The 26,359-nt window shown below is 43.2% G+C and overlaps 1 protein-coding gene across 3 annotated transcripts in view; it reads right to left on the reverse strand.

Moving 5' to 3' along the window:
• cmc1 (C-x(9)-C motif containing 1) overlaps positions 1-26,359 on the reverse strand; it is a 118,817-nt gene that overhangs the window by 26,053 nt on the left and 66,405 nt on the right. The window contains exon 1 of one of the 3 annotated variants that reach the window (XM_068059715.1): positions 23,040-23,145. The exons of the other annotated variants lie outside the window; for them this stretch is intronic. Within the exon in view, the coding sequence (XP_067915816.1) occupies positions 23,040-23,130 (91 nt within the window). The 5' untranslated portion in view covers positions 23,131-23,145. Of the gene's footprint in view, positions 1-23,039; positions 23,146-26,359 lie in introns of those variants that run through there. 3 annotated transcript variants of the gene reach the window in all.

The raw sequence follows: 26,359 nt of genomic DNA on the forward strand, positions 1-26,359 counted from the left end.
TAATGTAAGTTTCCAACCGAAGAAATTAATATTTCTCATTTGGCATATAGGGTTTTCTTGACACCGCTGTAGCATACGGAATGAAATGTGACGATAGCAGCATTTCATTAAAGGGGTGGAAAAGAAAAAAAAAGAAAACATACATTCATTCTCACTCATTCCTCAAATTCACTCATTACTCTTAGGACTTCTGCAGCTGTTTTTTTCTCTACAACAGCAATGCTGATTTAATATTTTGGAGTCTTGTCTGGGATGGTTATGTGTTGTCAAATGAGGTTAAAGTTTCTCGAATATCAATTTGGAATACCCTGGGGATGTGCATCTCAATAAACATGTGGTTGTTAGTGAAGCTTGTGGTCTGCAAATTTCCATTGTTGTTTAAGGCAATTTCTCCTGTATGTGCAAGCCCTCAATGGCTGTTTCTGCAACACATGGCTTTAACCATTCAGGTTCCAGCACCTTGATAATTTTTCTCCCTATAGTGGTAGTGGGTAATAAACTGGTTTAAAGCACCTGTGAGGTCTCTGAGATTTCCTCTGGGCCTTTGTTTTTGCTGCATTCAGAATTGAAATTGTTGGGTTTGATTAGCTTTGGGTTCGGGCCCAGATAATTTGGTTCTTCAGTGGGTAAATCCACCCTGACCTCACTTTTAGTTTTATGTTGAATCACACAAGTGCTGTTTACTTTAGGGCATTTTTATTTCCCTTTTCCCTTTACTGAGGGGAGCGTCTCTTTGCTAATCTGCCCCGTGACCCCTGGGACATTCCTGCTCGCAGATGGCTTTCCAGCTTTCACTGCACTCCCCTGTGGCACTCCGAATAGGTGAGGCATCACCCTCACTGTTGATTTGCCTTGTTGGGAACTTTCCTTGTCCCTGCAGGTTTCTGTAAGCAGCCTTAGTAGGGTGCTTCTCTGGCCTGCATTTACGTAGGAAAGTGTGGGGTCTAATGTTTCCAACATTTCAGGGCTGGCTAACTGGAGAGTAGCAGGTTCCAGTTGGGAATCCTACCGGCCCTCCTCTAACCTGTCCTTTTCATCCCCTTCCTCCCTAACTGTCTGACAGACCTGTGCTTGTCTGTCCCCTTTTCTTTTTGGCAGGCATCCCACACAATCCACCAGAACCCTGCTGAGGGGTGCCCCAAAAGCCGGTAAGGGAATTAGGGGTGCAGGTTTTATTACAGGTTGGAGCTTCCCCACAACCTGGCATATATGGCATGTTTTACAGAACTCCACCACATCTTTGTGGAGTTTTGGTCAGTTAAAAGACTGTCTTATGTGGGCTTCAGTTTTTCGTACACTGACATGTCCAGCCATTGGAAGTTTGTGGACTACTCTTAATATTTCTTTACGGTACCTCGATGGCACCACTATCTGGTGAATCACTGTCCACTCTTCAGCTGCAGGTCTGTCAGGAGGTCTCCACTTCCTCATCAGCACCTCATTCTTTAAATAGTAGCACTCAGGGACTCCCTCTGCTTCAGTTTTGGTTTGGGCAGTCTGTGCTAACTTAAATACTGTGTCAGTTTGCTGAGCCGCAACTAGGGAAGATTTGTCTAACCCATCCTTCGGGTCCTCTAACTTCCCAAAGAAGGTTTCAGATAACCAGACGGCAGGTTCATCTGTCTGCAGTGCCAGTTCAGCCGCCTCTGATGGAGCTTGTTTGGCCATGGACCGAGTCACCACACAGTCAGGGGAAATGCCGAGGACTTCTCCTGCAACTTTTCTTTCTCCCTGACCTCTTTTGGTCTTTCTAACACTACTGAGGAAGATACCACTTTGGCCCCCGCCAGATTATTACCCAGGAGCAGGTCGACCCTATCCACAGGTAAACTGGGAACGATCCCCACTGTTACTGGTCCCGAAATTAGGTCGCACTCCAGTGCACCTGATATAAAAATATGGGCATACACCACCCTCGGATACCATTCACTAACACCCTCTGGGGGAAAGGTTTTCCCAGCAGAAGGGATATGGTGGCCCCTGTATCCCTAAGTATGACTATGGGCTTGCTTGCCTCACTCGAGGAGTATGGGGTCACTTTTCCTTGGGAGACAAAATCCTGATAACTTTCAGGGATGTTGTTAAATTTTCCCACACTCACAGCAATATGTTTACTGGGTCTTACTGCTGCAGTTACGGCCACAGCCTACTCTGCTGTGCTTTCCATCAGGGCACCCTTCTCCCGCACTGGTCTGGTGTGCCAAGATTAATCCTACAGGTTTTCCCCGTAATTTCCAGCAGTCAGATTGAAGGTGACCTGCCTTGTTACAGTGGAAACACACAGGTCTTTGGGTCTCACTCCTGCTCTCAACACCGTCTTTTTTGGCTGCAGAAGGGCCCTCTGTGTCCAGCTTTCCGATCTCGCCCAGGGCTACTCAGGCTCCTATCACCCTCCCACCTTTTATCCTTTTTGTGTTTGTGGGGGTGACTAGGGAAGAGTTACCCTTGGGGTAAGGACTTACGTACAAAGGTAAATTAATCGGCCAAAACTGCGGCCTGCCAGGCTCTTGGAAACTTTTGTTCCTCTACGTGGGTTTTAATAGAAAAGAGAAGCGAGTTTGTAAACTCCTCAAAAAGAATCACCTCTCTCAGGTTTTCATATGTGGACTATACCTCAAGTGCCCTTATCCACTGGTCAAAAGCAAGCTGCTTAACTCTTTCAAACTTGAGGTAAGTTTGGTCAGGCTGCTTCCAGACGGTTCGGAATTTCTGCCGGTAAGCTTCCGGTACTAGATCACATGCCCCCTGGCTAGCATTTTTAGTCATCTCATAATCTGATGAACTTTCATCTGGCAAAAGTGAACAAACCTCATGGGCTTTTCCTGTTAGCTTGCTTTGTAACAACAGGGTCCAGCTCTCCGTTAACAGTATGCGCTCTGTGTTTGTGAGGGGGCAATGGCACACTAGGCACTCTGTGTGTAGGGAGGGTGCCAGAAAGGGCAGGAGCATTAAGGTTTTATGGATGGTGGGGGCAATCAATTCAGCTGGTAAGATCTTGATGTGGTCATGCTGTGCCACTCTGAGTGTTGGTCAAGATGGGCAATGCCATGGGGCACGCCACATAGTTGATCGAGGAATGCAGCTGATGTACCTGTCAACACCAATCCATGCCCAGTTAGGAACCTTCGAATACATGCAGGGTTCAACTTTAATCTATGGAAATAGGTATGGCTCATCCTACATTGAGAGATCCTCTGTACGTGAAAATCCATATGCGTCAGAGGCAATACCAACAGGCAGGTGTGATCCACGTAGAGACCCCCGGTCATGAGCAGCAGCCCCCAAGGGGAGCCCGCCATTACATTTGCTGTGCATCTACAGGACCCACATTACATGCCATTGGATGTCAGAGCACCAGTGTCAGAGGAGATTGCGCATATAGAGAGGGTGGTGACACGTCTCTGTGCCCTGCTAAAGGATGACCTGCAGCCCATGGGCTCCAGTGGACATCCTATGCCTTTATTCCTCATAGTGGCAGTGGTTCTCAAGCCTGACGCCTCTGCAGCCTTTTAGGATCCCACCAGAGACCTCAGTGGGGTCACATAGTTCAGCAGTGCACCGCTGTATCAGGGAGGTCATCAATGCCCTGCACCGGAGGGCCAGTGAGGATGTCCGCTTCAGGATGGACTCTCACAGCCAGGCCCAGAGGGCCATTGGTTCTGGCACCATTGCCGGAGAACCATAGTTTATAATGTTCATAGACTGCACTCATGTGGCCATCAGGCCTATTGCCAGGCTACCACCTGCAGACATCACCATTAAAGGAGCCCTCTCAATCTAGCTGAAGCTGGTATGTAAACAACGCAGATGCTTGCAGCGAATGTGTGACTGCTTCTCAGGCAGCTGCCACAACACCTGGGTCTTGCGCCAGTCCTGGCTGCCACTGCTGTTCACTGAACTGGCTCAGATGGAGGGGTGGCTTCTTGGAGATGAGGGCCATCATTTGCAGCCATGGCTCCCGACACTAGTGAGAGACTCCACCACTGCTGCAGAGGAGAGGGCACTGGCGTTACATGCTGGCACACATCATTCACACAGAGAAAAGGACACACATGCTGGTGAGGAACATTTAGTGAAAGATATATTTACATTGCTGTGACACCCATGCATTCCCATTTGTGTCAGTGTGTTCTCTGTAAACCTCTAATACATTTTATGGTCTATTTAATTCTCACATCCTGGAATGTGCAAAATTAAGATTATTCACCCAGGTGCGGCACGCCTACAAGGAGGAATGTTACACCCGAGTGGGAGAAGAGGATCGCAACTTCACAGGACACTGGGACACAGCAGGGTAAGTATGTGGCAGAAAAGTGGAAAGTGCTGGGGTAACTCAGTAGGTCAGGCAGCATTTGTGGAGAGAGAAGCAGAGTTAACTTTCAGGTCTGTGAACTTGGACAAGTTAACTCTGCTTCTCTCTCCACAGATGCCGCCTGACCTGCTGGATTTCTACAGCATTTTCTGCTTTGCTGCCAGATTGACAGCAGCCTCACTCTTCAGCAGTGAGGTAAGTATTTATTTGACAGCTGTCAGGAAGCAGGCACTGGGGTGCTTAAAATAGGGCTCTAGCACTGGCTGCACAGCTGTCAAAAACTCTCACTGCGCTGAATGTCCTGCCTCTCCCCACGTAATATGGGCAGGGAGGCTCGGCACGGTGATTCTAATGAGCCCCCGTGATTAATATCGTGAGGGCTCGGTGACGGCTGGCGAATGCAGGCGTGCTGCTGAGTTCAAAGGGCGCCACCACAGATGGTGGCGCCCCAATAAAATTCAGCCCTTTGTCTCCAGTTCAATCTCCTGGCATTTCAGATGTAAACTGCAGTGGCCATCTTGGTTGCTAGTTTTTTTTTTAAAAAGTTACTGTAGAATTTTTTCCATTAAAAGTCTAAGGTAAGTTTCAAACCAAAGAAATTAACAGTTCTCATTTGGCATATAGGGTTTTCATGATAAAAGTATCACCTGCAATAGCTTCTCTTCCCACTCCTGCACCATTACCTCTGGCGTCACCAAAGAATCTATCCTTGGCCCCCAGCACATTATCCAGTACATCAGGTGCCACGTTCTGCTAATAACACCCAGCTCTATAGCAACACCACTGCTCTTGACCCTTCCACTGTTTTAAAATTGCCTGACTGTTTGTTCAACATTCAATCCTGAAAAAATTTCCTCCAACTAAATATTAGGAAGACTGAAGCCATTGTTTTTTGTCCCTGCTACAAACTCTGTTCCTGAGCCACTGAGTCCAGCCCTCTCACTGGCAACTGTCTAAACCAAACTTTTCACAACTTGGGGGCCATTTCTGACCCCAAGATGAGCTCCCGACCACACATCTGCATGATTACTAACACTGCCTATTTTGAGCTCTCCAATAATTACCTGATTCCAGCCATACCTCAGCTCATCTGCTGCTGAAATCACTGTCCATGGCTTTGTTACCTCTGGATTTGATTATTCCAAAGCCCTCCTGGCTGGCCTCCCACATTCAACCATCTAAACGTGAGGTCATCCAAAACTCTGCTGCCATGTCCTAACTTGCACCAAGTCCCATTCACCCATTACCCATGCTCGCTGGCCTACACTGGCTCCAGATTAAACAACACCTCAATTTTAAAATTGTTTTCAAATCTTAGCCTCGCGCCTCCCTGTCTCTATAACCTTCTCCAGCCCCGAAACCCTTCAAGATCGGCATTCCTCCAATTCTGGCCTCTTGAGCCTCCCTAATTTTAATCGCTCCAGCCATAGCAGCCATGCCTTCAGCTGCCAAGGCCCTCAGCTCTCGAATTCCCTCTCTACACCTCATGGCCTCTCAACACTTTTAAGATGCTCCTCAAAACCTATTGCTACAATCAAGAGAGGAGGGATCGCAAGGTTCCCCTCTTATCCTTCCTCTTGTTTGACCGCAAGAGGTCTTATTCTTTTTTTAAACAGTGGATATGCTTACCACTTCAGTGAGTGTTTTACCTTTTACCTTTGTTGTGATCGTGAAAGAACTAATTGGACAGGTTTTCTTGGGTTTAAACAAGAAAGAGGTGAGTTTATTGTACTTAACCAAAAACCCAATCTAAATAAAAATAATAAAACTATGCTATACTTTCACTCACATGAGTGAAAGCGGCACAGTGGCGCAGTGGTTAGCACCGCAGCCTCACAGCTCCAGTGACCCGGGTTCAATTCCGGGTACTGCCTGTGTGGAGTTTGCAAGTTCTCCCTGTATCTGCGTGGGTTTCCTCCGGGTGCTCCGGTTTCCTCCCACATACCAAAGACTTGCAGGTTGATAGGTAAATTGGCCATTAGCAATTGTCCCTAGTATAGGTAGGTGGTAGGGAAATATAGGGACAGGTGGGGATGTGGTAGGAATATGGAATTAGTGTAAATGGGTGGTTGATGGTCGGCACAGACTCGGTGGGCCGAAGGGCCTGTTTCAGTGCTGTATCTCTAAACTAAACTAAAAACTAAAGAATCATACACACCACTAAAATACAGAATGGAGAAGAATAGTAGTTGAGATAGAATTTGGATCAACAAAAAGGAATATACAATCTGTGGTGTCTGGTGACTTCACTGGTTTACCAGTTGAATTCGTGGTCCTGAAGTTCTGGGTTGATGGTTGTTCTTGGAGACAGTTGAGCAGAGGGTTTCCTTCCTGGGGTCTTTGTCTTGGATCTTGCCGCCAGCAGCCAGGCTTCGCACACCCCGCACAAGGTCTTCTGGAGAGAGACAGAGAGACAGACCCCTTCTGGCTTCTGCACCGATTGAGTCTCTCTAGAACGTGTCTGTCTTGTCCAAGGGAAATTCCCAGCTTTCACAGAGATGGACAGATGATCTCTCAGTGTCTCAGTGTATTCCCTGGTGCCTTCTAATGAGATTCAAGTTTAGGAATCTCAATCTCTCTCAGGCCTCATGGTGTCAATGTTTAACCAAGGAGGGGTTCACCCTTTTAATGTTACTGTCTCAGGATGGCTTTGAATACCTTGCTAATGAAAGCAATCTCAGGTAGTTCAATCAATAGGGCAAGCCATTGTTTTGAGTAAAGTCTAATCAGACATGCATCTCCACTTTGATGCCTTGGAATGTGAAAGGCTTTCAAATGCAAATGGTGGTGGCCATTTTTAGCCGTGTCAAAGTCTTTGTAAAAGTTGAATGTAATATTCCAGCTTTCCTTTTTTAAGTTTAATGTAGGTTTCCAATTGATGAATTAAAAATCCTTATTCAGCATATTATGTCTTCATGACACTATCGCTTTGACCAAATTTTTGGTAATTTACCCTAATATCACATGACATCAAATGTGTTTAATAATGCTCCTATGAAGTGCCTTGGGACATTTTTCTACATTAAAGATATAGGCTACATAAATACAAGTTGTTGTTGTTGTCTGTCCAGATGCTAAAATAAACAGACCCACTGTAAATAGATACTGAGCAGTTTACTAACACATTCAAATAGTGTAATTATTTTCTGTATCCCTCATACTGTGAATGCAGGCATTTAATCTTTTAAAACACAATGAAAGTGATACGAGAGCACAGCTTTAATTGTTGCTGGTACATTTTCTTTACCATTTACATGCCCATTAGAATGAAAAGTATGAAGATGACACTGGGAATGCAGACTTAACAACTGTTAGCAAAAACTTCAACTAGTGACTGGAATGTACCCTGACAAAGATTGTAAAAAATGTTCAGGAGCTAATCGGGCAGTACTGAGTTCAGATCTCAATGCTGGATTTACTAAAATTCCAGCCTATCATTACACAGACTAATATAGTTTTTCACTAATATATTTTGAAGGCTCCATTACTTCTTAGTATGATTTAAAGAATGAAAGGACATAAATTCATTTTAATATTAGTGTTCAATCAAATGCAAAAACCTACATTAAGCTTTACATTTTAGATAATTTTAATTCTCTGGGAAAATGCATTGTCAATTTATGTGGTCAGTTAGAAAGTCACAAGTCACAGCTCATAAGTACAGAATTTACAAATTTGAATTATCTGTTAACTCAAATTCGGATTGCGTAAAAAAAAAAGCCTCCTCTGCTGTTTTATCAAAATTGCTTAACATGAACTACTGAATAATTCAAATGATTTTTCAAGCAAAAAACAACTTTGAATTAACAAGAATAATTATGTAACGTAACTGTACCTCTACCATCATTGCTTTAGCATATTTATTCTAGTATCATATTTGTGCAAGTATTTGCACAAGCATTGATTTACTAGCCTAATTCAATTTGCATATTCAAAAAGACAACATGATAAAACTTTTTAATGACCTATTTAATACTGTATTGTACATATGCCAACAGTAGATTTTAAGCCTTAAATTAGCTATTATCAATGTTTTGTCACTTGTTTAACAATCAGGTTTTAATTAGATTTGTTTTCGGTAATCTGATAATTTGTTTGCTTGGAAGATACAGCAAGACTGCAAACCAATTACCAAGATTACACACTGCATGCTAATCCAATTTAAACTCCAGCAAATTAATTGCTGCCAAACCTGATTAATAAAGAATTTTAACAAATTCTGTAGTTTCCATATCATTTACTAAATTATTTTTCCTATTTCTTCATGCTTCTCCTACCCTCATCCAAATTTACCCAAACAAGAAGAAAGATAACCTATTCTCGGCCTCTGGCGCTGAAACGGATGGAGGAGTAACAAACAGAGCAGGCCAACGTTCTCAATTTTCTTTGCTTGTCATGTCTTTTAGAGGGCCTCACCCACAAGAAAGCATGGAACAAAGAGAGGCCATTTGAGCTATCAAGACTTTTCTCTCGAAGAGTCTGTAGAATTCACCCCACAAGGAGTCAAACTCCAGCAAGAGTGCCCAACCATAACTACGGCCCATACTCACTGCCGAAACTCACACATGAAGAATGGCTACTTGGAGTTACCAAAAGACCATCAGCCTCAGAACCACACCTCAGCAAGATTTGCTTTTCTTTTCTCATTTGCAACAGGAAGGAGACAAAGCAAAGATTAGCAGCCAATACAAGTCATTTATACAGTAGTTTTCTACCAATACTACACACAAAAGGAAACTTAATTCAGTGAATACTCCAAAGGATAAAGTTCTCCAACTGAGATACTGGTGAGGAAGAGTCTTCAATTCTATTGCCCCAAGTGTCATTTACTGCTAATTACAAGCCTCTTAATTACCTTGTAAAAAAAGTGAAACTATATATTGTTAGAATAAATTTCCCATTCTTTACTTTAGACCTCATCTGTAACTGATGATATTACTCACCAAAATTATGAGTTGCAAGAACATCAGTTGAGGTGTTTGTTTTTTTAGAAAGCCTCAAATTTGGGAGATTTAATAAAAATTCACAAATCCCTAATTTAAAATACAATATTTAACATACATGCGGCAGAAAAGTACATCATTTACATGTTACTTCAAATGTGTGAAATATGAAATTTATTTCACATGCAAGGTAACAACTAGACAAGAATTAATTTCCTGCATAGCAGTGGCAGTTTAAAAATATCAACTAGCTGCAAGTAAATTATTTACAATGGAAGGAAAAAATCCTTTTCCTGTATAAGGTAAAACTTTATACTCTATTTCTTGCACTAAGAGGGAACCAAATACTTTGGCAAATGTCTTATTCATTTGGTTTACTAATAAGGTGCAACAGCCCCGACAAACAAATTTCTCTGCAGCACCTGTGGGAGAGCCTGTCACTCCAGAATTGGCCTTTATAGCCACTCCAGGCGCTGCTTCACAAACCACTGACCACCTCCAGGCGCGTATCCATTGTCTCTCGAGATAAGGAGGCCCAAAAGAAGAAAAGAACTAATAAGGTGATCTGACAGAATGCAAAAGTGAATAAAAAGTGCAACATTAAACCAAAATTTTGTATCTATTGTTTCATATTAAAAGCTTGGAAATTTTCCACTACTGGAAGTTCAGGTCCTGCACAAACATTATATTAACTGCATTTATTTTGACCCTAAATTATAGTGATTTGCTAGTGAAAAGATGAAGGTATAGTGGATTTGTTCACCCAAACAATTTTGCACTTCCCCTGTAAAAGCACATCTGAGAACTTTACAAGGGGGAAGAGGTACACACCAAGCATTAAAGGAATTTAGGAAAAGACAAGCAGCACAACCAAGGAACTGGTTTTTAGAAAGTTTTTAAGGAATAGTGGGAGAAGTTGTTGTGGCTGGAAAAGATTATCCAAAAAAGGCAGATTGGAGAGATTTCAAAACAAGGACCTTGAAGTTGATTCACTGGGACACAGGACCCAAAAGAGGTAGGCAACAATGGGTGGACAGGACCTTATGCATAAATATATCTTAGGTATGTGAAGGATAGAGGCTGACCATGAGTCTATTTTAGATCTTCAAGGTCAATGAAGGCACAGCAAGGCAGCAGCAGAATAGTTTAGGAAGGGTATTAAGTGAATAATATTCCAGAAGTGATAAGAGGCAGCCTTGGTGGTGGACTGAATAAGAGACAGAAAGCCTGGCTCTGGATTGGACACTGTGTGCCACTGAGGTTAGCTTCAATGTGTGGTCAAGGAGATCGATGGAGTTGTTGCCTGAGGCACAAGTTTGCTGGCAATAGCTTTAGCTTCGAACAGCTAACAAAACAGCTTAGCTATGTATAGGGATAATGATTTAGTTCTAGTATTTCATTGATTTGAAATAAAACAATTATTACCTATCTTTAGTCTAAATATATAAAATACTTAGAATGAATTAAAACAGTAAAAAAAGACAACAGACTGGTGGACTCTGACAGCACTGAAGTTTCCCAGAAACAGAACAATTCTTAAGACTGTGCTCATACCCAGAGTCAGAATCTGGGAACTGAGCATTTGCAGGCCCAAATGCGAGTTCTTGTTTGGTCGAGTGGTTTCACAAGCCACAAAAGCGAAAGAATAAAGTTACAGCGATGCAAAAAAGGCCACTACTTACTTGTTTGCTTCCTGCACACTGGAGCTGCAGCTTCTGCTCCCATGATTGCAAATTTTAAAAAGTTAAGATAGCAGACAGAATTAAAAAATCTTCACACGTCAGCATGTGTGCATCACGTACTACATGCATTAACACCCGTGAGAAAATTCAGTTTAGCAATATAACAAGAGTGGCAACACAAGCAAACTTGGACAAACAGACAGATTAAGGCAAACTTGCAATCAAGGAAGCAACAAAAACAGAAAGGGCAATGAAAAGACTTTCTCTAGGTATATTATGACAACTATAGCTTTAATATAAAATAACCAAGTCATTTCACAAATAGGCAAAAGGAAAAGCTACACTAAGCCAAGAAAGGAAGATATTACAGGGTAGTGATTGTAAGCCTGGCCATGGAGATGGGCTTTGACAAGGTTTGAAATAGAGAGAGAGTAGAGAGGGGTTGAGGGAGGGCATTACAGACAATAACATTCAGGCAGCAAAAGGGTCTGTCACCAATGATGGGACAAAGTGAGAGGAATGAAGCATATGCTGGAGTCAGAGAAACAGTATTTGAGGGCAGTATATATGGCCAGTGGAAATTACAGAGATAGGATGAGATAAGGCAAAAATGGATTTATAAAAATGAGGATAAGGATTTTAAAGTAAAGTAACAGCGGACAGGATATAGTTCAGAGAGAAAGGGAGTGACAGATGAAGGACAGGATACATGTGGCAAAGTTTCAGTCAAGTTGGAGCTTGTGGAGGGTGAAAGTAGCATGAGGGAAGATAGGAGGGAAGATGGAGAAAGATGCTGAGGCAGTGGAGAACTTTGTAGCATATTTGGCTTGGTGGCCAAGGGGAAGGGGCATGTAGCAGAGTCAGCTAAAGAGATGGTCTCAATTTCAGTGACAAAGAAGTCCATGAGCTTCTTGCACTTATTGCTGAAGGTAAGGGCGGAGGGAACAGGAGAGAAGGCTTTAAGGAGACAGTTTGTAGTGGAGAAAAGAAGCCAGTGGTTATCTTTATATTCAGGATGACCCTGGAATGGTGAATGGTTTCAGGAGAGGACAGCACAGCCCCACAGTGCTTGATGTGGTCCAGTCAAATCTAGTGATGGATGGCTAAGCCAATTTTGTAGCAGATGTGTTTAGTCTGCACCCTTGGACATGATGGGGCAATGATAGGGTCACACTAGGTGTATAACCAGAGTGGGAGACTGGGTACAAGGGCATTAAAGGTGGAGTAAGGCAAATGCATAGTGAAAATGGAAAACCAAAGGTTAGTCAGTTGGGAGCTTGGAAGTGCAATTGCAAGTAACTTGGAAGAAAGTTTTTTTTTTCCAGGAATTAACTCAGATAGAAGCAAAGTTGGAAGGGGAAAGAGGATATGAGTGGACAGAAAAGCAAGTAAGTGATCAGAGACAGTCATATCTGTGATCGAGACAATGGGGGTAGTGAGGGTACATGAGATGTCAAGGATAAGGGGGTGGCCGTACATATGGGTGGGAGAGATAATATGGAAGAGGCGGCTAAGAGAGGAGAGTAAAATTAGCAGAGGGCAAGGTGATTTGAGATGGAAGTTGAAATCAAAGATGAAGAATTAGTCAGAAGCAGAGGCTGAAGGAGGAAAGGAGTGACGACATCTCGGTTAGAAACTCGTGGTGGGGTGGTGTGAAGGAGCAAGAGAATGAGGACTTTAAAGGAGAGGTGAGTGAGGTGGAACAAGGTGAGGTACTTGAAGGAGGAGACAGTGTCAGAGGAATTGGGGGAGAGACCAAGCTGTGTTTTGATGCCAAGGGCCACAACTTCCACCACAGTGGTTTCAGTGGGGATGGGTGGTAGAAAGTGCAGGGAGACTTCAATAAAGGACAAAGTGTCGCTACCCAAGTGCCAAATTTCATTCAATAACAGGATGTCAACACAATCATCCATAATCATAAGGGCTTTGCTCAGATGCGAATGGACATTCTCAGGGAATTGCAGAAATGAGACTGACTGTTGCCCCACAGGCAAAGTCAAAGACAGCAGAGGTGGGTGGATTGAGTGAAATGGGAAGAAGGTTGGAAGGGCATGCTGCGTGGTTAGGTCAGCAAAAGAGGAGGATGGTGCAGTTTGGGTTACAGTTCATAAGGAGATTGAGATGCATGCATGGATGGGCACTTTGTAGAATGCCTTGAGAAGCACAGAGGGAAACCATGGCCTTATTTGTGCGCTGCGCTCCTCGGTGGCGCATTTTCAGCTCAGCGGCCTTCTGATGTGGAAGGGCCGCAGATATTATACGCAGGGGCTCATTTAAATAGTGGGGGTGGAGCGGTCGCCCTTGATGGCGTGTAGGAGGAAGCCGCCACGTCCCCGGCAACGGCACCCGGTGCCACTGCGCAGGCGTCGGTGCCATTTTTAAAGGGCTTTAAGCCCTTAGCAGAGATTTTACTTTTTAAAGAGACCAGGACTTTAACTTTTAATAAAAACAGTAAATTTTACATCAAAGCGCCACTTCCACGCACCACCCCCCCCCCCCCAATGATCATACAATAAATTTATTTCCCTCTCTCCCCACCCCCCTCCCCACCAAAAACCAATTCTTGACTGTCCCGAACTTTAAACCCCAAACTTTGCACTCTTTGCCCTTTAACCGCTTCCCACCATCCCCACAGCCAATGAAAAATGTTTTCCCTGCTCCTCCACCCTCCCCGCCTAAAAGTTTTATTCCTCCCCCCTCCCCACCAGTTTCTCGCATCGGAACTCCGAAGGCGCGCGAGCCGCGTTTGGAGTCGGTAAAATCGGCGTGGGACATCCACCGCCAGCAGGTAAGTTTATTAACATCTAATTTAGGCGGGCGGCGGGCGGGGAGGTGGCTGCACCAAGGTTCCCCCACCGCCGATAATATGCGGTGGGCCCTTCTCGACATCATGGGTTGAGGTTGGCCTCTCCCCGCAAAATTTTACCGGCCCCCACACTGTGACCCGCAGCGTCGAAGGGCTGGTAAAATTCAGCCCCATGGGTTTACCCAGGGGGTTCAGCAGGACAGTAGGAAGGCAGAGGAGTAGTGATGGGCTGGGATAGTGGTTTGGAAGGGCAAAGTAGCCAAGAACAGAGAAATGAAAGGTGACATGTTGAGAAGAGGGGCATGGGATGGATCAGGGACCAAGCATCATAGTACATCAGAGGCAAAGACAGCAGCGATTTGTAAAACAAAAACACCAATTAATATTGAAGGAAAGTAAAAGTTCAGTATTTACTGGTGATCTTTGTACTGCACAAATGCTGTTCAGGACCTGTACCTTTAAAGGTGCTCCCAGAAACCTAATTAAATAAAAAAGAATTATATATAAAAAAACAAAAACCCGGTCCATGAATCTTGAAGGAGAAAACTAAATAGGTTTTTTTCTTTAAATTACTCATACTTGCTAGAACTTTCATATAGAATATAGCAACTGCTTCCTCCCAAACATCAACCATTTCATCTTGGACCTTGAATTAAATTTAATTAATTGTGAAAGAAGTAATAATCAGGGTTGAAACAAAGAGTCTTGCAGATACTGTGACTAAGTTACGTCATAAATCTGGAAATAAAACTTTTAGATCATATTGTTCGATTTGCTAATCAAAACTGCATGGGGGAAAAAAAGTGCTGATCATAGCAACTTAAATTCTACACACCAAACTGTAAACTATCTTAAACAGCTTGAGCACATATAATTTTCGCTTCAAAAATAAAGGGTGTAATTCTCTTCAATTAGAGAAATATGGTGGCCTGAAACACCTCACTTACGACAGTCTCAAACTTAAAAACATTGGGCTGAATTTTATATCAGCAACAGGAGACCTGGCAACGGGCCAGAAGGCGGGGGAGAGGGGGGACCCCGCCTCGACCCTCCTTTGGACCCCCAGCCGAATTCTAAGGCCGGTAGGCAATTAATTGCTTGCTGTCAAGGCCACCGCCCCTTTAAGGGACATTTTTTACCCCCAAAATATACTTTATACATAAAAATCTGTAAAAAAAAAAATACATTACAAAACAGCTCCAAGATGACATTCAAGAAAGTGCAAAGGAAATCAGTTTTCTTCAATACAGAAGTGAGCTGCCTCAGAACCCTTCCATTTCATTTTACATGCAATGTACATTTTATAGCAAAACCATATTTTGGTGCATTCAGCCTGAGGGATTTTCCATGGATTCCAGCCCCTCAGTTCACTATGGCAGGAGGACCTTACACAGTGGTCTTTCCCCATTGAGCCTTTGCAGCGGCTGCCCCAAGCTTTAGTGCATCCCTCAGCACTTTGTCCCGGACCTTGGAATGTGCCAGTCTGCAACACTTGGTCGTGGACAACTTTGCGTTGGAAGACCAGCAAGCTTCAGGCAGACCAAAGAGCGTCTTTCACTAAATTGATGGTACTCCAGCAGCAGTTGATATCTATCTTGGTGTGCATCCCCGGGAACAGCCCACAGGGCACAGACACCTGTGTTACAGAGCTGCTCGGATGAACCTCAACAAAAACCACGCATCTCTTTCCACACCTGCTTTACAAAGGCACATTCCAGAAGGAGGCGGGCAACAGTCTCTTCCCCACCACAGCCACCTCGAGGGCAGCATGTGGAGGCAGTGCGCTTCCGGGCGTGCAGAAAGGATCTGACGGGGAGGGCCCTTCTCACCACCAGCCAAGCTATGTCTTGGTGCTTCTTTTATAGTTCTGGCGATTAGGCATTCTGCCAAATGACTTTGGCAGACTGCTCGGGTAACTATCCGACAGGATCCACCATCTCCTTTTCCCATAGGGCCTTGAGTACATTCCGTGCAGACCACTGCCTGATGGATTGGTGGTCAAAGATGTTTTTCTGCACAATCTTTGGCACGGTCCAACTGTATGGAGTGTTCTGCGGCAATGTGGCCAGACCCATCCTTCACAACACCGGGGACAAATAGAACCTCAGCACGTAGTGACACTTGATGTTTGCATATTGGGGGTCTACGCACAGCTTGATGCAGCCACACACGATGGTGGTCATCAGGATGAGGGCGACATTGGGTACTTTTTTCCCCCCTATATCCAGAGGTTTAAACATCGTGTCCCTCCGGACCCGGTCCATTCTGGATCTCCAGATAAAGCGGAAAATGGCTCGGGTGACCGCCCCAGCGCAGAAGTGAAGGATGGTCCAGACCTGCGCCACATACAGCAACAACGCAAGCGCCTCGCACCTGATGACCAGGTTCTTACCCACAATGGAGAGAGAACGCTGCTCCCGTATGCTCAGTTTATAGTTTACCTTGGCTGCTCACTCCTTCCAGGTTTTGGCACACGCCCCGGCCATTCCAAACCATATCCCTAGCACCTTCAGGTAGTCTGACCTGACGGTGAATGGGACAAAGGATCAGTCAGCCCAGTTCCCAAAGAACATGGCCTCGCTTTTGCCACTGTTTACTTTGGCTCCCAAGGTTAGTTTGAACTGGTCACAGATGTTCATCAGTCTGAGAATGGACAGAGGATGTGAGCAGAAGATGGTGACATCGTCCGTGTACAGGGAGGCTTTGATCTGAGTGCCTCCGCTGCCCGGGATTGTCACTCCTCTTATGCCCGCATCCTAGCTAATGGACTCAGCAAAAGGTTCGATACAGCAAACAAACAAGACAGGGGAGAGAGGACAGCCCTGTCTGACTCCAGATTTGATCGGGAAACTTTCCGATTCCCACCCATTGATTGAGACTGCGCTACTAATGCTTGTGTGGAGCAGTTCAATCCAATTGCGTATTCCCTCCCCAAACCCCATTTTGGAGACCATGTCCATCATGTAGGTGTGCGATATCCTGTCAAAAGCCTTATCCTGGTCCAAGCTGATGAGGCAGGTGTCCACCCTCCCGGCCCGTACATAGGTGATCGCATCCCTGAGTAGTGCGAGAATATCAGAGATCTTCCTGCCGGGTACAGTACAGGCGTGGTCAGGGTGAATCACCGCCTCCAGAACACACTTGACCCGACTGACGATAACTGTGGACAGAATCGTGTAGTCAACATTAAGCAGTGAGATGGGCCACCAATTTTTGATTTCCGCCCTCTCCCCCTTCTGATTGTAGATGAGGGTAATGATGCCTTTCCTCATGGATTCTGACATGTTGCTGCCCAGAAGCATACTCTCGTACACTTCTAGCAGGTCTGGGCCGATCCAGTCCCACAGAATCGAAGATAACTCAACCAGTAAGCAGTCACTTCCAGGTGTTTTACTCATCTCGAAGGACCTGACGGCCTTTGTTATCTCGTCCAGAGTTAGTGGTTTGTCCAGAATCTCCCGTATGCTGTCATCCAAGACCTCCGTGATAGATGACAGGAAGGACTGGGAGGCCATGCTGTCCTTGGGCTTCACATCGTACAGCTAATCCTTAGTATGTCAGACTGCGAAGACGCTACCGAGCCATCCTCTTCCTTCGGGCTGCTGATCACAGAGCTCTCTGTGTATCTTTTGGAAGACAAAACACGAGCACATCTCATCCTGTTAAATGGAGCGGACTCTGGGCTGGAAGATGATCTTGGAGGCCTCCATGGCAAACAGCGAAGCCTGCTGGCTCTTCACCTCTTGGAGATCCTCCTTGACCTCGACTCCCATCAACTGCAGCCAGAGCAGATGCTGCATTCTTTTCTGGAGTCAGAACATTTCCCTCTGTCTCTCTCTCTCACCCTCTGAAACTCTTGATGTTCACCTTGATTTCTTCCCACCAGTGCACTGGAAACTCAAAGAGGGGACAAAATCCCACCCCAAGAGCCGCTGGCCAATCAGAGGGCTGCCAGCTCAGCAGGACCAGCAGCACCACCAGAAGCAGTGGCTATCAAGGTGTGGGGTCGGGGTCACCAGAGCCAGTCAGGCAGGCCCCAGTGAGGGGGTGGGGGTGTGGTGGGGTCTTGCTGTGGAGGCAGCCATCACCACTCGGGGGGTCCTCCATGGGCTCTGTATTGCTCCCCAGAGGAGGGAACCCCCCCACCACCCCCAGCCCCTGCACCACTGAGTTAACTAGGAGGCTGCCAGACCTCACCTGGCAGTGTATTCACGTGGTGGCGTGCCCCTCTGACGTTGGTTAATAGTCAGTAGAGGTGAGAGGCAGCACAAGTGACTAAACTGGCCTCCCAGCAAACTTTCCGTCCGCCACAGTGCCCGCCGCAGGCAAAAAGGCATGGGGGTAGGACAATGACAGACACACTGCCCGACGCTACTCCACGTCATTTTGTGTGCCCATCCACCTCCCAGCCTGTCTCCAAGGGCTGCATAAAATCCAGACATTCTATTTTGGTGCTGAAATCTTCCAATATTAGATAGATACTTCATCGTATCATCAATTCATTGGGGTTACAACAATCAATCGTTTAAAGGGTACATTACATTGCTACATTAGTGACTGCACTCCAAAAGTATTTAATTTGCTGTAAAGCACTGTGGGATGTCTTGAAGTCATCAAAGTTGCTATATAAATGCAAGTCTTTCTTTCTTGCACTTGTAATCTTATCAATAGCATCAAATGCAGCCAAATAAACAGTGCATTAAAAAACTGCAATAAGCCATCTTTTAAGTTGCTTCTGAATGTCCAGGACACCAGACACACCTTACATTTTGCTTCTCCCCTTCACTGTCAACTACTGCTTTGCCAAGGCAGAGGCCGCCAAAGAACATGGTTGCTGCCAGAGATTTACTGGCAGCCTCACCGAGTCGATTTATACCAACAATGTTGCAATTCTACTTGTGGACTGATATGTCTCCTCCAGCACTGAGAAAAGTCTGGGGTCTGAGCAAAAGTTAAAAAAACTGAACTCCTGCACCACCATCGATTTCACACATTGAGGGATAGGACACATTCTAGTGACTGAATATGTCTGCTGCATTACTGATAGGGAGGGACTAAGAAATGGCTTTGCATCCAGCTTGGCAGTAGCCACATTTTTTTTTTAATACACTCATTCCCTGCTGATTAAACCATTCATCATAAATAGGGTGGTTTTTATCAGAAAGAAAACAGCTATCCCAAAAGTGCAGACCCAGACACTTTTGGAAATATCTCTGCACATTTAAAATGTTTGATACATCATGTTATACAAGTTCTTAAAATGGTGTACCACTTTCAAACTAAATTAACAGTTATTTCAAAAATGGGATTGAAGAATCTCAAAATGCAGTCTGTTCTCGAACTAACAACTTAATTCTTATTCCCATCAGTGACACCCGAACACTGTGAAACCTGCAGTAATGATCCTGTCTTTTGAAAGCTGTTTATAGCAAAACCTCCAGACGACAGGAGGTTCCTTTTGCTTGTTAAGTGGATCTGGACCTCCTCCCCAATCTTGATTGGTGATGGAAGAACAGTTCCTACAAACAAGGCTCACAATGCATTCACTCTTCAGCTCCAGAAGGCACTGCCTGTTGGTACATAACCAAAACTGTATAGAAGCTGGTCACCCAATAAGCTTCAGATCATTAAAACATGATAAAACAGCTCCAAGCTATAAAGGAAAATAATAATCAATGTCTCCTTAAAAAAAAAAGAGGGATGCATGCTGCAGCGTATAAACACCCTGCTGCTTTAATTACTCATTTCACTTCTTCTCTATTACGGGTCTGCTTAATCCATCAGATGGTGGCTTAGGAACAATCATTGTAAAACAAGCTCATTAACAAATGGTAATCAGTAGTCAAGAGGCTAGGGGCATCTCACTGAAATACCACATGGTAGAAGAGATTTATTTTATCTAGAATATATTTATATTTTGTTAATAAACAAAGTTATAACTGCTCACAATTAGAAATCTACCTCATGTATTTTTACCTTACTGATTCATCACCAAAGTAAGAAGTTTAATGATGCAAGAAGGGGAAAAAAACAAACTCTATACCAAGTAAGAAACTCAGTTTATCCAAAATATCAAACTCTGCAAATGATTTAAGTACTCATTTAGTGGTAAAACATTCCCATTTGGTGCTCTCTACATAAAAACACATAGTCACTTCATTTACCAAAATGTGCTGACAATGATAAGTGAATAAATGTTACTAGCTCATAACTTTGGCAGCATCCTTCCATTTACTTATATATTGCAACATTTCCATATGCTACTGTCAATGCAATCAAATAACATTTAAGCAAATCAAATAATTTTCAGCACAATACTATTACTATACCAAGAGCTTGGGAGCCACTTATAATTAAACAGAGAACAAGACAATAACAGTGGAGATGTACTTACAGCTAAATAAATAGGGAGATATTAATTTACAATGCATAGCATTTATTTGGAGATCACCTGTTAACTGCTACTGTAGCTATTTATTGAAAACCAAAGTTTTAAAATAAAACTCACTAGTCTGCAAATGTTAGATACATTGGTGAAAAGATTTAAATTAACAATAACCCATCAATGAAGCTCCAGAATATTTTTTAAAGAAAAGTTTACCTGCTAATTTAAAAGTAACTTGGCACTAACTGAAGAAACACAATTGAAAAGAATTAGTTCTGGCTCATATGCTACTAACACATGGAGGATTATTACATACTACACAGCAGAAGCAATTTGACATTTACAATGCCACTACAATCATAGCTTCTAAATTGATCAAGGTTCAGTTAACATCACTGAATATCTAATACTCTTTTGAGTGTATTAATTCTCACCTGATGAAGAACAAGATATTCAAACTAAATCAGCTCTCCAGTCAAGTAGAAAAGGATATTTCTGATCTCGCTTTTAAATTAACAAATAATAATATCTGCGTGTTTGGTATGGCTTGAGTGGTGTTTTCTATTTTAACTTATTATAGCATGCATAAAGCTTATTACAAGACTCAAGACTAATTTGAAACAGAATGAAAGACCAGAACAGCAGATTAATTTGATTGAATACAAAAACAGAATTAAGTTACTACATTCATCATACAAAGTGCCAATCCAGGAAATTAATAATAAATCCAACACAGTGCTTATGAGAAATAAATTTCATGTAAATAAGGCAACTTCATGGTTACCAGCCATTCTATCTTCTCAAAAACCTAATTAACATTCTATGGACAATGTTGATACTGCACTGATTTTTGTTTAGCAGCACATTTAGTAAAATACATTCAAATGAGAATTGCAAAACAAAAAGAAAAAAGTCAATGGTAGAAATAATGAAAAGTAATGTATTAACCATGAGTCTTTCAACCAATTTTATCCTCAGAAAGGATACTGATCAATTTAGGTGGGAACAAAATGTACAATGTTTTACAACTCAATTTAAACAACTTTTTTTAAAAAGTACAGGTATTTACTTACCCTGTTTCAAAGTTAGCAGTTCCAACCCAACTATTTAATGTGGTTGCAAATTGGAAGAGGCTTAGGGATTGTTCCTCAGTCAGGGTTTGGTAAGGAAGGGGCAAGAAATATAGGTTGGGATGTTGGTGGTTACAATCCAGAAAATGTTTTAAAAGTCACAAAATTCCATGCAACATCCTCAGCTCTATGCATACTTTGCATTTATATTCGTACTATAAATGCTTGCCTGGGTTAATTTACCAGTGTTACTATTCAATTGGTACTTATAGAAACTATCAGCCTCATATGTCTTCTTGAACTTTGCATCGTTATACATTACAAACTAAATTGAACAATTAAAAGTAGCATAGTATGTATATACGCTGATTGTGGTTTAAACTACTTCTGAACTAAACTGAGTCAATGTTGACACTTTTTTTTTAAAAAGTGCAATGTCACAAATACTTATGCAATTCAATCAATTCAATACTGAAACACAACTGAAATTAATAAAAGATTCCAACATAATGTAATTTTGGAACTGCATAAATGAATGGGGAGTAATATTACAAATACTCGTCTGGGTCAATTTATCAGTTTGAGATTTTTGAACCAGTTTTTAGACATTTTTAAAGCATCTTTAAGTTACCTCAACCCAAGTACGAGAGAGCAGGTGGGCACACTGCTCCACAGCCTGTAATGTTCTTAAACCAATCATACAAGATATATGCAAGGAATTTTGCACTGGCCAGACTTCACCTCAGTTTTTAAGGGAAATCGCCAGTCCTCCATACATTCCCCCCTTCCAAAAACAGAGATCAGTCAAGTTAGAAACGGGTCCTGTAAATTATCTGGGAAGAATGTTATCCTACTACTTTCTTTCCGGAGGAAAAAAAAACATTTGTTTTACCTTCCTATACTTACCCATGTTCTTATTTATTGTCACATAGCTTAAAATAATTTCATTTCTTTTCTATATATCTTCACATGATTACTTTCCATCCTTTGCCAAAATGTTTGGTGCCTTTTGTGTTCCACAATACTAGATAATAAGCTGGCATATCTTGATTATAATTTTGTTATCTGGTTGAAATTTGAATTTCAACACGTGTCTCAATCTCATCATCCAAAAATGCTGGCATTCCATCAATACCGAGCACATTGATTCATGTTGCAGCCTTCAGCACTTCCAGAGCCTTCAATAAGGAAGGGCATAACTGATGAACTGCTGCCTTAAATACACAAATTGGTTTGAAGGCACAAACATCAAGTTATGATAAAAAGACATTTGTCTCCTTATCAGGACATCTATGCTGAGATCCCCAAGTGTTTTGCTAAAGAAGCCAATGTAGTATCAGGTGGCTATAAGGACAGCTAACAAGGTTTCAGTGCAAAACCAACAGTACAATACAGAGGATTAAAACAGTTGTGCACATGCACAGAGTGCTGTATCCAGATTTGGTCTCTGCACATGGTAAAGGATAGCAAGGTCTGGAAAAGGTGGAGGACAGTGACCAAGAGGTTACCAAATCTGAGAGCCTTAATTGTGTGGATAGTCTCCAACAGTGAGGGTTATTTACTAGTGAGAAACACAGGCTTAGAGGGACTGTGATTTGAGCCTTCTAAAATGACTGGATAGATTTTTTGAAACCACTGTCCAGTAAAGGCCGGCTCGGGTATGCAAATGAAACCCGACCCGGCTCCAGTCCTTTCATTTTTTTTCCCGCGTCCGACCCGACCTGACCGTCAGTTAACCTACCTTCCATTTATCACTTTGTTGCTTATCTGCACAAGCTTAAAAAACTGTAACTGAACAACCATTCAAGTCCAAAAAGTATATTAACATTGGAGCCACTTACCAGAGGTGGTGACAGAGTGCGTCTGACCCGGCCCGACCAGAGCCCGAATGCGCGACCCAACCCGAACCCGATACATCTCATAGGGTCCCATCAGGTTCGGGTCGGGTAGCCATGCTCTACTGTCCAGCACAATGTGACTTCCCTGTCTTGTTTCCAGACTAACCTATCTGATTGTAGCTAGATGATCGCCAACAATGACACTTTGTTTAACGTTTCATCCAAATGAGGGCACTTCCTGTAATGCAACACTTCTCAACCAGCACACTTCAACTAGCAACCTAACTAAAAGCTCAAGTCCACAGACGATCTTGAAAGCACACCTTTCTCACTCAGACATGACAGTGCCCAAGTGAACCAAGCTGAGTTAGTTGCACTTAATCTGCATGGCTTGTTGTCACCTCCTGGAGCTTGCTTGATTGCCTTAGAGAGCAGAAAAGGAATTTTTAGTTTTTCCTGAATTGGCTGCAATTTTTCTTGAATCAGCCGCAGTGTTTTGCCTCTCTCTAGATATAGGAAACCATAGATATGAATGGGAAAGGTCTGTATGGTGTATTAGTTATAGCATTCACTAGGTGGGTGAGCTTGATGGCCTTTCCTCACATGTTCTGACCTGTTGACCAGTACATTGGGTGAATTCCTCTGCTCTTCTTTAAATAGTGCCATGAAATTTTCTATGTCTACTAGAGAGGGCAGACAGGGGCCTCAGTTTAACATCTTCTTTTAAGGACAGCACTTGCGATAGTGCAGCACTCCCTCAATACTACATTGAAGTGTCAGTCTAGATTATGTGGCTCAAGTCTCAAGTGGAGCTTGAACCCACGACCTTCTAACATAGAGACAAGTGTGCTACCACTGAGCGAAGGCTGACAGTTACCTGGGCCAAATTATGGCAGGTAACAGGCCATGCATTGAATATTAGTTCAAGGTACTGCCCTTCAGAGTTGTTCACCCATTGTCCTGATCCACATTCATCTCTCAACCAGGCCTCATTTGGTCGCTAATTGTATTGCTGTTTGCAGGGCGTCGGTGTGTGCATAGTGGCTGCTATGTTTGCTTAGTTTACAATAATGATTGCACTTCAAAAGTAATTAATTTCACTGCGAAACACTTTGGGTATCCCACGGACGTGAAAGGGTTTACATAAAAATCAGTTATTTTCTTATTATCTACAGGGGTGCACCACAATGTGCAGTAGTTAAGTGTGTGGAAAGCACATTGGAGGTATTCATTTAGTGACTGACAACAGTTTGCCTGATAATCAGAAAAACAAGCCTACTTCATGTTCTTGTGCGATATGCTGTGTACAATTTTTTTTAAATCTGGGACTAGCAGATGACTGGAACACCACAGTAGAACTTTTTAAGTGAACAAATTAAATGATACCAAATAACGGATTATACAGGTTCTTGAACATCCATTTGAATCAGATCCCAAGACCGTGAACAATTTTTCAACATGAGCAAGTAAAAAAGGTTTCTGATCACTGTTTGTACTTGCCCTTAATTGATAATGACTTTGCAGGTCTAAACAGCCTAATTTCAGCAAGTGTAGGTGGCCATCCATTGCACCACCTAATCTTGTACAAGTGTACAATCACTTGTGTGTTAGATTATTAACAGGAATTTGATAGGAGCTAAAGCATTCAACCCCCAGCTCTGACACATATTGGCAGAATCATAGAAAGTTATCTCACAATATTTGGTCCATCATGTCTGGGCTAGTGTTTTTCACCATATGACCAACCCAATCTAACCCCACTCACCTACTTAAATATTCTTCTGAAGAGTGCAAGATAATTATTTGTCTCCTATTCAGTAGGAATGGGAGAAGAGAGAAGTCACTTCCCCACGAGGAGAAAGGCTATTTACATCAACAGTTAGACCCCCTGAAACAGGTAAATATTTGTTCTGTAATATGATCAGCTGAACTGCTCAAGCATGGAGAGTCTTGCCACACGGTATTGCCACGCCTTTAAGATCTTCTCCTGCTCTGCTGGAAAGTAGGCTCTTTGCCACAGGAGATGCATGATGCCAAAATCACCACACTATACAAAAACAAAGGCAACAGAGGAGACTGCAACAACAACAGGGGCATTTCACTCCTTAACATCACAAGAAAGGCCTTTGCTAGGGTCATACTTAAAAGACTCCATTTACTTTCAGACCCAGTGCACCCGGAAGTGCAGTGCAGTTTCCGTGCCGGCAGATCTACTGTGGATATGATCTTCTCCATACGCCAGCTACAAGAGCAGAGTAGGGAACAAAGTATACCCCTTTACCTTACTTTTGTAAATCTCAGCAAGGCATTCGACACCGTCAGCAAAGCAGGGTTCTACAAGATTTTGGAAAAAATTGGCTGTCCACCAAAGCTCCTCAGTCTTATCCACTCCTTCCATGACAACATGCACTGCACTGTGCAGTTTGATGGCTCCACTTCTAACAGTTTCAGAGTGAAGAATGAAGTGAAACAGGGTTGTCTCCTAGCCCCACTCGGTTTGGCATCCTCTTCTCCATGCTCCTGACCTTCGCCTTCCCTGCAGATATGAAGGACTCTACTTGCACACTAGGTCAGACGGCAAGCTCTACAATCCATCAGGCTGAAATCAAAGACAAAAACACACCACGTCCTGATCAGAGAACTCCTCTAAGCTGACTGTAAGGGGAGGCTGGTATATGGGGATCATGGGATACTTGATGTAACTTAGGTCCCTGTAACTTGAGAAAGCTTGCCTGCTAGATACCCAAATTATATGAATAGCTAATGAGAATGTACTGAGCTCAGGAGGGGGAACACCTGAATTATATGAATACCTAAGAACCCTATGAATAGGGTAATCATGAGGTTGACAAGGTGAATAATATAACCAAGGCAGGATGAGATCATGGAAGGCAATAGATGGGAGATGATGTAATTAGGAAACAGCTTATCAAGTAAACCTCCTGTAAAACTGTATAAAATGACTACTGGAATCATATACTAGCAGAATCCCTACAATCATTCGTGAGAGTAGGACTTCTCCTTGCATGCTCGTAAATAAGGATCGCACGTTCGTACAAGACATCCGACTCTTGAGGTGTTTTTGGGTACCAGGGCAAGTCCTCACCCTTACATTTGGCGTAGTTGGCAGGATACACCACATCGGGACCGCGACAGTGAGGAGATCAATCAAAGGCTGAGTACCTTTTATTTTACCACCCATAGTTAGGAAAGGTCTACCTCACAGTCACAGGACTGGTACCTTAAGTGGGTATCAAAGAACCAATGCCTGGAGACTCGAGTGCTGAGCGATCAAAGCGTGCACCAGGGTAGTCGATTGCGAG

This window comes from Heterodontus francisci, chromosome 2 (genome assembly GCF_036365525.1).
Source record: "Heterodontus francisci isolate sHetFra1 chromosome 2, sHetFra1.hap1, whole genome shotgun sequence".
In the NCBI taxonomy this organism is placed as follows: domain Eukaryota; kingdom Metazoa; phylum Chordata; class Chondrichthyes; order Heterodontiformes; family Heterodontidae; genus Heterodontus; species Heterodontus francisci.